Source organism: Saccoglossus kowalevskii, chromosome 8 (genome assembly GCF_978046115.1).
Source record: "Saccoglossus kowalevskii chromosome 8, keSacKowa6.1, whole genome shotgun sequence".
Classification (NCBI taxonomy): domain Eukaryota; kingdom Metazoa; phylum Hemichordata; class Enteropneusta; family Harrimaniidae; genus Saccoglossus; species Saccoglossus kowalevskii.
The window spans coordinates 38,763,670-38,778,321 of NC_140648.1; the positions used below are offsets into that span (position 1 = coordinate 38,763,670).

At 32.3% G+C, this 14,652-nt stretch overlaps 1 protein-coding gene across 1 annotated transcript in view; it reads left to right on the plus strand.

Annotated features, from left to right (window-relative positions):
• The window catches only part of LOC102802191 (guanine nucleotide-binding protein G(o) subunit alpha-like), a 47,564-nt gene that overhangs the window by 12,285 nt on the left and 20,627 nt on the right, over nucleotides 1-14,652 (plus strand). Inside the window, exons 3-4 of the mRNA XM_085502588.1 lie at nucleotides 6,830-6,922; nucleotides 8,533-8,693. Of these exons, the coding sequence (XP_085358714.1) occupies nucleotides 6,830-6,922; nucleotides 8,533-8,693 (254 nt within the window). The remainder of the gene's footprint in view (nucleotides 1-6,829; nucleotides 6,923-8,532; nucleotides 8,694-14,652) is intronic.

Genomic DNA, 14,652 nt, shown 5'->3' on the forward strand with positions numbered 1-14,652 from the left:
CACTATCACCCTAGTGCCATGTACTATCACCACCACACACTATCACCACCACTAGCAAAGTATTTTTTTGCTATTTTCGCTGAAGGAATGTTTCAGTTAAAATAAAATCCAGCGAATATACCTTTTTTCCTATATTTTACATTCAACTTGTCAAAATCAATGGAAATAAATTCCATACAAAACACCCAGAAAAAGTCTTTTCAGCGAATGATAATAATAAAGCTGAAATAAAGTATTTTACAGTAGATTAGATCTGTGAGTAACGCTGCTGTTATTACGGCAAGTGATTTCTCCATTGCGTGCAATTTATTATACATGTAGTACTGTTTATATATGTATTCTATTCGGCTCAGTGGTCTCATTCACCAGTTACTAGAAGAACTAGTAACCTTATTTGATTTCAAGAACTTCAAGAAGGGGGCAAAAGAGACAAAGGTAAGTTTTCCAGTTTCAGTAAAATTGAATGTATTGGGGTAGGATTCCGTGACGTACGGATGTGAATATTATGATTGCCAGCTTTATGTTCTTGTGAAAAGCCAAAAAAGCAAACAATTGTCTCCAATCTACGAAACTAGTTCATAAATTGTATATCCTGTCAAATTATTGTACAGAACGATTAATTCATGGGGACATAGTTTTCAAGTAAATCGGTCTTTTGCTCGTGTCGCGATTTCCGAAATATCCACAACTTCAGGGGAAAAGATTGTCCCTGTATCGGTCAATTTATTCATTATATAATAGCAGGTTGCCTATGATTATATTCATATTTTTTATATTGTGAGCATTAAACTGTTAGTTGTAATGAAGATTTTGCGGATCTCGTGCTATTCAACATGGTGAATGTACAGTGACAACACGTGTATGGACGGTCGATCAAGTACAGTCTGCAACAGACCATGAAATCGCCCGATGTTTTTTCGGCAGTTTTTTTTAGTTTTTTTTTTTTATATTTTGAATATTTCATTCACTCCTGATGCCTAAAAGAGTCTAATTTATATTTTACCGTAGTCATTGACACCTATTCAAGAGTATCATGTTTATTGTGAATAGCGTGAATGGGTAAGCTTCGTTTCGACAATGAGCTGTTATTTCTGTTAACAATATTGAATTATTCTTCAAATGCTCAGTTTATATTTTGAAAACAACTAATTTTGTTATTGTTGCGTTCACCACAAGGTTACTGAACCATGCTGTGTCATCACAGGAAGCGCTCTCCCAGCACAGACCTGTGTCATATGACGCCTTACTAGCCTATTTTGGCTAAAATAGCGCTCCACCCTCTCTTTACATAGTGTTTTTACACGGAACTTGATATTTCTTTTCACAGTTTTAGTGAAATCTTGTTTAGTACATAATTCAATCCTTGAAACAACAGAAACTAACACATAATAATGATAATCAAATTTGTGTTTGAAGTTCAAAAGTACTTGCATAATTTCTGGTTACAACTATTTCGAAAATAGAACGACCTTGAACATGATAAAATCATGGGTAGGACGCCCTCCTAACCAGACACTAGCAGCGTAGACTCATTACAAATTTCCGCTATTTTGGGGCCAGTTTGTTCTTGCAAGTTTCATTCATTATTATTTAGTAAACAGCCTCCCGAAACGATTTAATATATATTGTAAAATACGTGCCAATGTCATTAACATATTTAAATGAGCTATGTATAATGAAAAACATGACAGATATCATATTGCATCGAGCAGTTACATTCGATCGAAATCATTCGTTTACGATGAAACTAAGTTGAATTTTACTTCCAATTCATAAAAATTCAACAAATAAATTTTTTGTACGTTATTATAATCATTACTGAATAATAATCAACAATTGCAATACTTTGAAAACAAGTAAGTTATTCACTTGCGACACACAGAATGACCAGATTGTGCTACCGTGATCATTTGCTACCGGTACTAACCACTAAGCAATGTATTCGTGTTTGTATTTATTCGAAACTTCTTTTAGAACATACTTTACTTTTCATTATCATCAAAATTATGAAAAAAGTAATGCATATTTTATTATGTGAATTTTTTGGGGGGATTCAATTTCAACATTTCGCGATGCCTATTTCAGAACCAAATTAAGGCCTTTCACTCTTCTCTGTGTTTGACACCTAAACCAGAGATTTTATAAATACATGTTATTATGTAATTCATTATGAAAACTGACTAAATTAAATGTGATCTTATTTTTAATTGTTTGAACAGAATTATGATTTATATTGGTAATGATGTCAGTATCCCATTGCACAATCTCAGCTTACTAAGTGGTGATGGTGGTTGAAATGGAAAACTGAATACAAAAATACAGTAACATCTCAAACGAATTTCCGTCTGCTGTGAATGCATGTTTTGTTGCATCAAATGAGAAACCCAATTTTATGATAGAAGCTTACTATCTTGTGCCATACATGGTCAAGCGATTGACCAATAAAAAATGTAGTTTTATGTATCAGGTCATTGAATGTATCCAAAAACATGGTACCAATGATCTGAAATTTCAGGAGTGCTCGCTGAAGGTTTATCAATCTTGCGTATTGTCTTGTTCTTTTTCAATCCTGCATTTCAATTACTAGAATTTATACTCCTATAATTCGACCAATCAAAATACGCCTCTGATAATTCGGCCACCTCCCCAATTATTTTTTTCCATGGTTGAAATGCTAGAAGAATACAAAACTACTGTGATTGCATAGCGATACCTGTAGGGCCATTGTCAATTAGTTCGCCTGAGCAACACAGCGTTATACATAGGGCTGATATTGAATCACAGAGAGTAAAATCTTGTGATACTAATCTCTAGAACCACTCAGATTGGTACATATGTCTTATGAACCCACATGTGTATATCTTTGACTATTCTCATTTTAAACTTTTTTTTTTTTTACAGTGGTGCTATGAACTGCTTCAATTTCGCAAGGCAATTTTTTCTGGGACTTTATTGAAATGTACACAAATTCCATAAAATCCTGAATATATCTAGAAGTGAAAATTAAATGGTTTACAGTATTTTATACCCATTAATAATGATTGAAATGCAATAATATCACTGCACTAAAAAGACTTCAAACAATTATTGTTACTTCTCCATTGAAGGTTATGAGCAGACCAACCTTTATCACTACTGGCTTTCTTAATTATTACATGTACTTGCTCTGAAAACATAGCTTTTACAATTGTTTAAATTAACAGATGTTGTTCTATGTACAATGAATACATTTTAAATAATAAACCTTACTGTATTAATAACAAATTGTATTTGACAACATGAGAATGATTCTGATGCCCAGTGGTGATGTTGAAACAAACCGAGGTCCTGGTAATATATTAAGACCTGATTAACAAAGCAGTCATGTACATCAAGGTTCACTCAGATTTATGAATGCAGTTTCTTGAGCATGTATACATGTATGACAAATAATTTTGTTGCACTTGTGTACTCTGAGATTCTGAACATGGGTCAGTGGAAGTTTTTAGTTGTCAGTACAAAACTAGATTATGGGAAATCACTTTATGATGAGTTGTACCCACAAAGAGTACATATTTATTCACCTGTGTGCAGATGTTCCTTGTACTACTTTATAATGTGACATTCATGTCTTGTTTTACATCAAAGGTTGACCTGAACTATACGTCAGTTTTATGTATTTTTCATTTTTGATATGAGTAGTATACACTGCCATATGTAGTATAATCACTCACTTAAGTTTAATTCATTTTAACAATTGTTGCCATGGAAACACATAAAACGCATAAAAACATTTATAGTATTCATGTGGCATCTAATGTTTTAAAACAGGAAATAAAATATATACATGTACTTCAGTGATCAAGTTGACTTGTGTCATGTCAACTAGAGCAAGTGATTTTAACTTTAGAATTCAGAACACAAAAAAACATTTGCACCGAAACAATTTTGCAGCACATATAAACCTAAACCTAAAATTGCATTTCTTGTATATTGAATCATTACTATATGATTATTTTTATCGTATGAAACACCTCTGTAATTAAGGTAAACGTATGGGCTACTAATAGAGCAAATACGGTACACTGTATGTCCTATTTCAAAGGGTGAATTAATAAAGGTCTTTGAGAAGCATCGTGGGTAGACTTTCGTACAGTCTCTTCTTAGTTTTTTGGTGTTTTTTCAATAAAATAAAATATTTTTTGAGTGTACAAAAGTGATTAAATTATTTATGGCCTATAATTCCTGAATCATCAAAATGTACACATTAAAATTACATATTTTTTAAAAACTTTGAAATGTACACATTAAAATTACATATTTTTAAAAAATTTTGAAATGTACACATTAAAATTACATAATTTTAAAAAACTTTGAAATGTACACATTAAAATTACATATTTTTAAAAAACTTCAAAATGTACACATTTAAAATTACATATTTTTTAAAAACATTAAAATTAATACTTGTAATTTACAGTACGGTTGAAATTTTAGCCACTTGTTATGTATATTTCATTCTATTATATCAGCTGTTATGATGTTACATTGGCTGCTGTAAATGCAATAATTATTCACTGCTTGTTAATTTCACTATTTTTTACTGAAAATTACTAAAACTTAGTTAAATCCATGTGAACTTGTAAAATAAAAGCATGTAAATGGGTTCAAAGTACCTGGTTAGTCAGCTATGTTTAAGGGAAATCAGGAGAAAAAAACAGAGGAAATGGCATCACAAAGGAGTTATACGGATATGTGCATTTGAAAAGATTTCAAAAAATAATAAAAAGACTCTAGGTTTATAAATACTGAGTGAGACACACCTCTCTAGTCTCTCATAGTAGGAACCAATGACATTGAATTATAAATACTGAGTGAGACACACCTCTCTAGTCTCTCATAGTAGGAACCAATGACATTGAATTATAAAAGTCCAGCTTCCTGAACTGCAAACATTCCAACGATGTTTGATCAAGAAATCATGCAAGCTTAGTAATGGAGTAAATAAACATTGTTTTGTAAAGAATACTTCTTTTCTGTTTATTTTGGGATCCATTTTCTACGTCTCAAGTGTCAGACTGCTAAGTTCTTGTCATTTTGCTAAACTTTCTCAGACTGAACAGTCCTATTGTGATGTTTGTCATGAGTGAGTTATAGCTTTTGTGATATTATAAATTGTAATGTTGATTCTGATCTGTGCCACTTCTTCTGTTTTTTGAGGTTAACGCCCCCTCCCTGTGTCAAATTCCATTCAAACCTATTGTAATGCAGGTTAACACTTGCACCGCCCTGACTGCTGACTAACTGTATTCTAGTATTGTTCACAACAATCTGTGAATAACATTGTTTTACAACAAACCAATTGCTTACCTCAAGCAGACAAAGAGACTGACATACCAGAGAACAAAGTAAACAAATTAGTATTTTCTCCACTAGCCTCACCAGTTTTAAATCTCAAGAATTCTGCTTCCTGTGTTTACAACACTAGTGAGTTACTGAGCACAATCGAATGGAATGGAATCAATAACTGAATTTGACTTCAGTCAATTAATACTTTTACCATAGAAACTATATTGTAACCAAAACTAACAAAAATGTCAATTTTGGTAAACTGGTATTTCACAAAATTGCCATGGAAACCCAATTTAGACAAACTACATAGCCATGTGAAATCCTTTTTTTTTCATTTTCTGTATCCAAAGACATTTTTGTGAAATCTGTAAGAATTGAAATTCATCTTTATGTACATGTATTTTAGCAACTTGAATATCTTTCTTAATTTTGAAAATTCCTCTTGTTTAATTGTTTAAAACCAAAAAAGTAACTTTGAAATATTATAAAGATATGTATTTGTATTCATTCACTACTTTGAATAAGTCAGTTAACTCAAAAAAAGCACACCTTGAGTAAGGTGTTGATACATGTACTTTCTTATACCCCAGTCCTGTGCTAATACGAAAAATGTTCCCTTTTGTTTTGAAAAAATAAATTAATTAGAACAGCATTACCCTAGAAAAAAACTAATTGTTAGCCCTCCCATTAGGCACAGTTTGAAACAGAGGCTAGAGGAATGTACAGTGTCTGTGTATGGATATGTACATCTGTGCTTGTATGGGTAATTGTACAATGTTTAAGCAATGAATGAAACAAAACATGAACATCCCATATGGTGGGTTATTGTGGCACATTATTTGATTTTGCAAAATAATTTAAGTTTTCTTTTTTATGAATATTTTTGTGATTTGTAGTCATTGAGTGCAGGCAAAGCAGTGGTCTTGATGAGGAGAAACTCATTTGAATATGATTGGTCACATACTTGTTTTGAACTAACAAATTTCAATAAAACACAGTAACACAAGGAATTATGAGTTGCATGTACAGAGGAGTTTGATTTTTAGTGATGATCAGTACATCTTCATGGATCAACAATGCATTTTATAACCTAGGTTTAGATATATCCAATATACTCATTTTTTGAAATTTTTATGTTAAAACAATTGTTAAAAAATCCTATTTTCTACTTCTTCATGAAAACCTTTCTTTGCAACCATAATCATAGCAGTCATCACCATAGCAACCATAATCATAGCAGTCATCACCATTGCAACCCAAATCATGAAAAATCATCACCATAGCGACCATAATCATAGCAACCATTACCATAGCGACCATAATCATAGCAATCATAACTCTACTTGCCCTGTATAGCCCATGTTTGAAACTTTATAATGTCCATTTTCTTGATTATTATTTGAACAAACTAATGTGTTTAGCAACCATATACAAATATGCTTCCATTGTGTTTTTATTTTTTCATATTAATGATAATTTCAAACTGTTTTGTTTTCAGCCGGCAGTATTGGACAATCTTTTGAGTTCTATGAAGTTTGTATTAACTGGTATGGGTTGGCTTCGTATTAATCTGGCTAATCCAAAGAACAAGGTCAGTGTCACCTTATAACTAAAACTCAACACTCTACTGCAGTATTTCTTTCCCTCTGTTTCTGTGTGAAATACTTCACAAATTTTGAAAAATAAACAATATCAGTTTTATATATCATTGTTTTATTTTTCAATTTACTTTATAACATTCATAATAATCTCTTTATTGAGTAGGGCCAGGAAGGAAATTGTCTCAGGAATAGGGTGTTAATTTTCTCAAAAATTACAACTATTTTTACCTAAACACATGGAGAAACTAATCCACAGAAACATGTCTGGCAGCCATTTCTTTTTGTTTATATATGAACCTAATACAGTTGGTAATGATTACAAAATCTTACTAAAATAGAATTGATGTAACCATAACTTATTTGTGATTGAAATGAACCAACTGCAGACAACAGACGATGTTCTCAGTCTTATATGCATTACTTCATTATGTTCGTTTAAGTTTTCACACAGGATGTCTGCAGAATTAACTTTGATTTGCCAATTTACCATAAAATGTTATCAATACTTGTAGTCAATGTGATATGATGTCAAGTTTGTCCCAATAGAAAAAAACATGAAATTATACAAAATGTTATGATGTCCAAAGAATTAAGTCTGTTGGCGTTGACGTCAAGCTTTGCATATTTCAGTCATTCAGATGGTGATACCACTTAAAGGGGCAGTTCCAGTTAAGCCTAATCTCACAACAAATTTACTTTCTGGATTAAAATTACAATGGATAACAAAAGATAGATTAACTTTGTAGACAACATAAGCAATAGTGTCCCATGATTCTTTGGTGCAATCCATGGGATTGAGCGGTTCCCCTTTAAAGGCCCAATTCACTTGCCCCAGGCAAGTTTGAATTGGAGGTGTGGCTATGCTAATGAGTGTTGTTAATCACTTGCATAGCCTATGACGCATCCTGTTTCAGCGGTCCAACATCACGTGACTTTGATTGACAGTAGTTAATTATTCAAGATTAGTAGCGTGTCCCTTTCCCCGGTTCGTGTTTTTGACTTTTATCTGCCAAAATCTAAGCTTGTACACTATTTATTGTCATAAATACTACACACAGTCACTGCTGTGATATTCATAGTTACATGCATCCACATTGGCACGACATAATCGACCTGTAAGTTTGAGAAAAAATTTATTTACCGGAGCTTGGCTGGAGCTGTTTACTACAGCATGACAACCAAGGAAATAATCCCTATTGTTTAGGAGCGTATTTATAGTATTCCTGGGCCTTTAAACAATTTCAATTGACTGCTGTATTTTATTGTGAAGAATGAAATCATAACAATCAATAATTGCATTTGTATTTATTTAGTGTCTGTACTGCAGACCACCCTCATTGTTACTGTGTAAGTTTCACACTCACAACATTCCATCTACATTGTATATCATCATTTAAATTGGTTCTGTTTTCTAACACATGTTTTTATTTCTTTCAAATAAATTCTTAATGCCAAACAAAAAGTGTTATGAATACTGTCAGACTGTGATTTTCTGGAAACTAAATCAATACCTACTGATTTTTTTACTTTTCATGTATTATACTACCCACAATGCATTGCATGGTCTGAATTTGACCTTTTTGTTTTGTTCTTGTTTTAGTTTCATGCACAGACAATCTTGCAATGTACACGATGTTTTAATGACTCTTTTATAATGAGACCAAGTATTGCAACCGCTCTCAAGTCATTATGGAATGACAAAGGAATACGACTGAGTATCATACGTGGTTACGAATATGAATTAAATGATTCTGCAGTTTAGTAAGTCAACTCCATTGTTTTCTCTTCTTATCACGATTCAAAATATTGTTCACATCGATATCTCCACTCATTTGATTTCAGGGCAACTTGGTACATGTGTGCTCTGGGGTAATACTTTATGGCTGGCATCTGTGCATACTAATGACCCATTTTGCATAAATTAGTAAATTTGTAGTTATTACACAGATATCTATTGCCAGTATCGCTAATCCAACCTTAGTGGCTAATCCAACCTTAGTGACTCTTGGTTCATAGATGCTTTGGTAAAATGCACATACCTAGATTTGAGATTTCCATGAATTAGGCAACTTTCTTATGTCTCAAAACAACACAACATTTTGAAATAAAACTTGGTATAGGGTATATATATGTTCTGGAATACTCCACATTCACCATGAGATTTACATGAAATCCACTCACTCAATTTATAAAAAACTTTATACATAGATTCTTCAGGGTAATCCACAGTTCATATGTTTAGATTAGGCATGACATATTAGAGATGTGCCTATTAATATATCATTTTACATAAATTACCCTATTTTTATCTGTTTTAAAGATACTTCATTGAGTCTTGGTATACACTGTTTTAATAATCTAGTCACAAATTTTAATTTAACCTTAAATATTCTCTATCTATGTTATGTTTCCAATACCCCACGGTGCTTTCTTTGTTCTTTGCCAAATTGAGTCACTATTAACGCTCTATAATTGTAATACTTTGAAATTTATTTTACATGTGTTGTAGGAGACTCTACATACTTATATAAAACTGATTGAAATTGACACTCTTTAACCCATGTATCTAACTTTGCTTACTTTAATGACCTCCCATAATTGAAGGCAAGACCAGCAACTATTTTAATATGGCCTATGTGACCCATAGGTTTACTGGATCAGTCACCACTGTTACAACTGAATGTTTAATAACAGAAATTTATTGTTGAAATCATTACAGATAAAAAAACAGCTATTACAAAGCACAGGATATTAATGAAATAGGTTTCCAGTTTGTGACAGGAAATATTTAATTAAATAAATCTTGATATCTTTTAAATTTAGTAGATATATTAGATTAAGAGTAGCTGTGGTTTGACCTTAGATTGTGAGGTCAGTTTGGTGGTAAATGTATACCACCATAGAAACAGCTGTTGCTAGGTGTGTGAAAAATTGGAGTAATATATTTAACCAGTAGTGAAGGTGTGTTGACCTTTGAATTTATAGTTTTGGTAGAATTATGTAAATACCAACATTTGTATAGCACCTTGCACTTATAAAAAATATAAAAAAATTCAGTAGTTTGTTAACACAAAATCTGTACTAGTATACTGCTCCTGTTAACAGCTCATTGGAAACCAACTAATATCAGCGCTAACCAGTCTCCAAGGTAACTACTGCCCACTGCTGAACACTTAGAGGCTTACTATGAAAAGTAATAAATAAATAAAGCGAGTGACGCTTTTATCAAAATATAATAAAATTTAGCTGTTTTGTATGTACTATTTGTGTGTTTACTGCAAATACTATTATCACAAGTAAATACTGAAAGCTAAAAGCACTGGAAATATGGCTGCTGTCATTAGAACTATAAAAATTACATTCATACTTTGAAAACATGTAAAACATAACCTGAATACTAACAAAAAAAAAGTTAAAATGATTTTGTATTTGCTAAAAATTCTGAAATATTAACATTAGATATCCTTCCTTGCCCTGACCATACATTTCATTTTAACAGTACTGGAGGGTCTTAGTCCTACAATGGAACTGGGCTTCAGAGCCCCCTAACTCAGTGTCAGTTATTTACAAATCTAATTATTTAAGAGGCTGGCTTAAATTCATATTGTGCAGTAAAATTGAAGTTATTCATCCACAATCTCAATATTTGTTGGTCAGGGGATGGTACCTTACAAATTCAAGTTATCCATCCACAATCTCAATATTTGTTGGTCAGGGGATGGTACCTTACAAATTCAAGTTATCCATCCACAATCTCAATATTTGTTGGTCAGGGGATATGGTACCTTACAAATTCAAGTTATCCATCCACAATCTCAATATTTGTTGTTCAGGGGATATGGTACCTTACAAATTGAAGTTATCCATCCACAATCTCAATATTTGTTGGTCAGGGGATATGGTACCTTACAAATTGAAGTTATCCATCCACAATCTCAATATTTGTTGGTCAGGGGATATGATACCTTACAAATTGAAGTTATCCATCCACAATCTCAATATTTGTTGGTCAGGGGATATGGTACCTTACAAATTCAAGTTATCCATCCACAATCTCAATATTTGTTGGTCAGGGGATATGGTACCTTACAAATTGAAGTTATCCATCTACAATCTCAATATTTGTTGGTCAGGGGATATGGTACCTTACAAATTCAAGTTATCCATCCACAATCTCAATATTTGTTGGTCAGGGGATATGGTACCTTACAAATTCAAGTTATCCATCCACATTCTCAATATTTGTTGGTCAGGGGCATCCGATGGTACCTTACAAATTCAAGTTATCCATCCACAATCTCAATATTTGTTGGTCAGGGGATATGATACCTTACAAATTCAAGTTATCCATCCACAATCTCAATATTTGTTGGTCAGGGGCATCCGATGGTACCTTACAAATTCAAGTTATCCATCCACAATCTCAATATTTGTTGGTCAGGGGATATGGTACCTTACAAATTCAAGTTATCCATCCACATTCTCAATATTTGTTGGTCAGGGGCATCCGATGGTACCTTACAAATTCAAGTTATCCATCCACAATCTCAATATTTGTTGGTCAGGGGATATGGTACCTTACAAATTCAAGTTATCCATCCACAATCTCAATATTTGTTGGTCAGGGGATGGTACCTTACAAATTCAAGTTATCCATCCACAATCTCAATATTTGTTGGTCAGGGGATGGTACCTTACAAATTGAAGTTATCCATCCGCAATCTCAATATTTGTTGGTCAGGGGATATGGTACCTTACAAATTGAAGTTATCCATCCACAATCTCAATATTTGTTGGTCAGGGGATATGATACCTTACAAATTCAAGTTATCTATCCACAATCTCAATATTTGTTGGTCAGGGGATATGGTACCTTACAAATTCAAGTTATCCATCCACATTCTCAATATTTGTTGGTCAGGGGCATCCGATGGTACCTTACAAATTCAAGTTATCCATCCACAATCTCAATATTTGTTGGTCAGGGGATGGTACCTTACAAATTCAAGTTATCCATCCACAATCTCAATATTTGTTGGTCAGGGGATATGATACCTTACAAATTCAAGTTATCCATCCACAATCTCAATATTTGTTGGTCAGGGGATATGGTACCTTACAAATTCAAGTTATCCATCCACAATCTCAATATTTGTTGGTCAGGGGATGGTACCTTACAAATTGAAGTTATCCATCCACAATCTCAATATTTGTTGGTCAGGGGATATGGTACCTTACAAATTCAAGTTATCCATCCACAATCTCAATATTTGTTGGTCAGGGGATATGGTACCTTACAAATTGACGACAAGAATGTAAATGCAACTTTAATAATCCTGTCATTTATCAGATCAAAACAAGTAGACTTTCAGGGTTTAGAAATTATTCAAAAAGAAAAAAAATTCTGAGTGCAAACATCACAGACAATAAATATTATATTATGGCTTGGTAACATGGGCTTTTAATGTAGAAATTAAAACAAACTACAAGCTTGGCTTATAGTGAATTATGAAAAGTAAGTAGTTATGAATAATTTATGAAACTGTCTTTGTAACATAATTATAAGATTATATTATTATTTGGAAAATTCATTCATTTGGAAAATTGATGCAATGTTTCATGTACTGTAGATGCAATGTTTCATGTACTGTAGATGCAATATTTCATGTACTGTAGATGCAATGTTTCATGTACTGTAGATGCAATGTTTCATGTACTGTAGATGCAATGTTTCATGTACTGTAGATGCAATGTTTCATGTACTGTAGATGCAATATTTCATGTACTGTAGATGCAATGTTTCATGTACTGTAGATGCAATGTTTCATGTACTGTAGATGCAATGTTTCATGTACTGTAGATGCAATGTTTCATGTACTGTAGATGCAATGTTTCATGTACTGTAGATGCAATGTTTCATGTACTGTAGATGCAATGTTTCATGTACTGTAGATGCAATGTTTCATGTACTGTAGATGCAATGTTTCATGTACTGTAGATGCAATGTTTTATGTACTGTAGATGCAATGTTTCATGTACTGTAGATGCAATGTTTCATGTACTGTACTGTAGATACTTCAGAAGACAAAAAAGAAATCACTCCCTCTCGCAATCATTTATAAAATGCTCATGTATCACAAAGCTTTATAAAAAAAACCTGAATCAGACAAAGCATTGTGTATTTCCATATTGACTGGCATTATTAGGATATTGCTAATCAAATGTGGGTAAAATATTCTATACCAATCATTATAATTTGATTAGCTGAAGACACCTTTAATTTCATTATTGAGATCCAGCTCCCATTTTTATGTATGTATGTATGTATGTGTGATTTTATTATATTTATGACAATTTTGTGAGAAACTGAAAAATAATTGTCATTTTGAACATACGTGTATTTTTTCTTCTTATTTTGCATAATATTAATGCTAGTCTAGAACAATATCTCATACATATCCAATCATTAAAGGTCAACAAAAAGGTCATACTTTATTAGCTTCTCATAAATTATTTTATTTATAGAGAATGGTTACTAAGGTTTAGGTTTTATTTATAGAGAATGGTTACTAAGGTTTAGGTTTAATTTATAACTCCCTAGAGACCAATAAAAGTGAAACAGAATACTTTATCATTTCATTTAATTAGAGTATATTACATTAATGATACCAAATATCGTGTTTGTGATTGTGGTTCTAAATTCCCTTTTTGTAGTATAAAATAATTGTTATTTGAGGAAATTAATATTTCACATTTGTAACAGTATTTAATACACTAAAACAAATATAGAAAATAAACTACAATACTCATCAAAAACTGTACATATGAATACAAAAAAACGTGATGGAACATGTAAATGTGATTGGAGCTTGAGATACTTGTCAAATACAAAATGAAAACTGCTTTTACAAACCTGATTTGTCACTACATAAATCAATTATACAAAGCAGTGACAGTGTAATTACTGCAACTATGGATTGTTAAGTCTGGCAAAGAGGAGACTTAAACCTTGAGTTATTGATTTGATTGAAAGATGATTTCAATGTAAATATAACCACATCATAAGATGCATTTATATTAGGTCAAACAAACAAAATATTAAGGTCACGCGCACACAATGTGATTGCTTTCAAATGTTCGCATACTGTGAGAGTTCTCTTCCTGCGAGAGTTCGCTTCCTGCGAGAGTTCTCTTCCTGTGAGATCGTTATCACATTATAACTATACCCATGTATAATGTAATGTATAGTTATGAAAGTTACATAGTCTTATTTTATAAATTCTAGATTATATATATTAAAGTACTTAACTTTATCAACAAATGTTTTGTTATTAAATTGAATTGTTAAAATAACTACATATTAAGGGCACCTTTCATTGACCCCATCTTTTAATTTGTCTGTCTGTCCAAAAATGTCAATTCCCTGAACTAGCCTTAGTACAGTTATTTACTTAGTGACACCTTGTTTTAAGTTTCCATAAGTTGAAATTCTACACTGTCTAACAGGTGGTTAACTTGCCTTTAAACAATTGGTTAACGTAAACAGGTGTTTGTCTTTAAGATCGGTTGTGAAGCGAACCATGTCAATTACCATAGCATGATATATAGGACTGTGTACCATTCATGCATGGTGTAGCAAGTCGTTACAATAACCGGTGAAACTGTGTCTGCTTCTTTGATGTGGATATAACTCACTTATTGTTTTGTTTCCCACATAGTC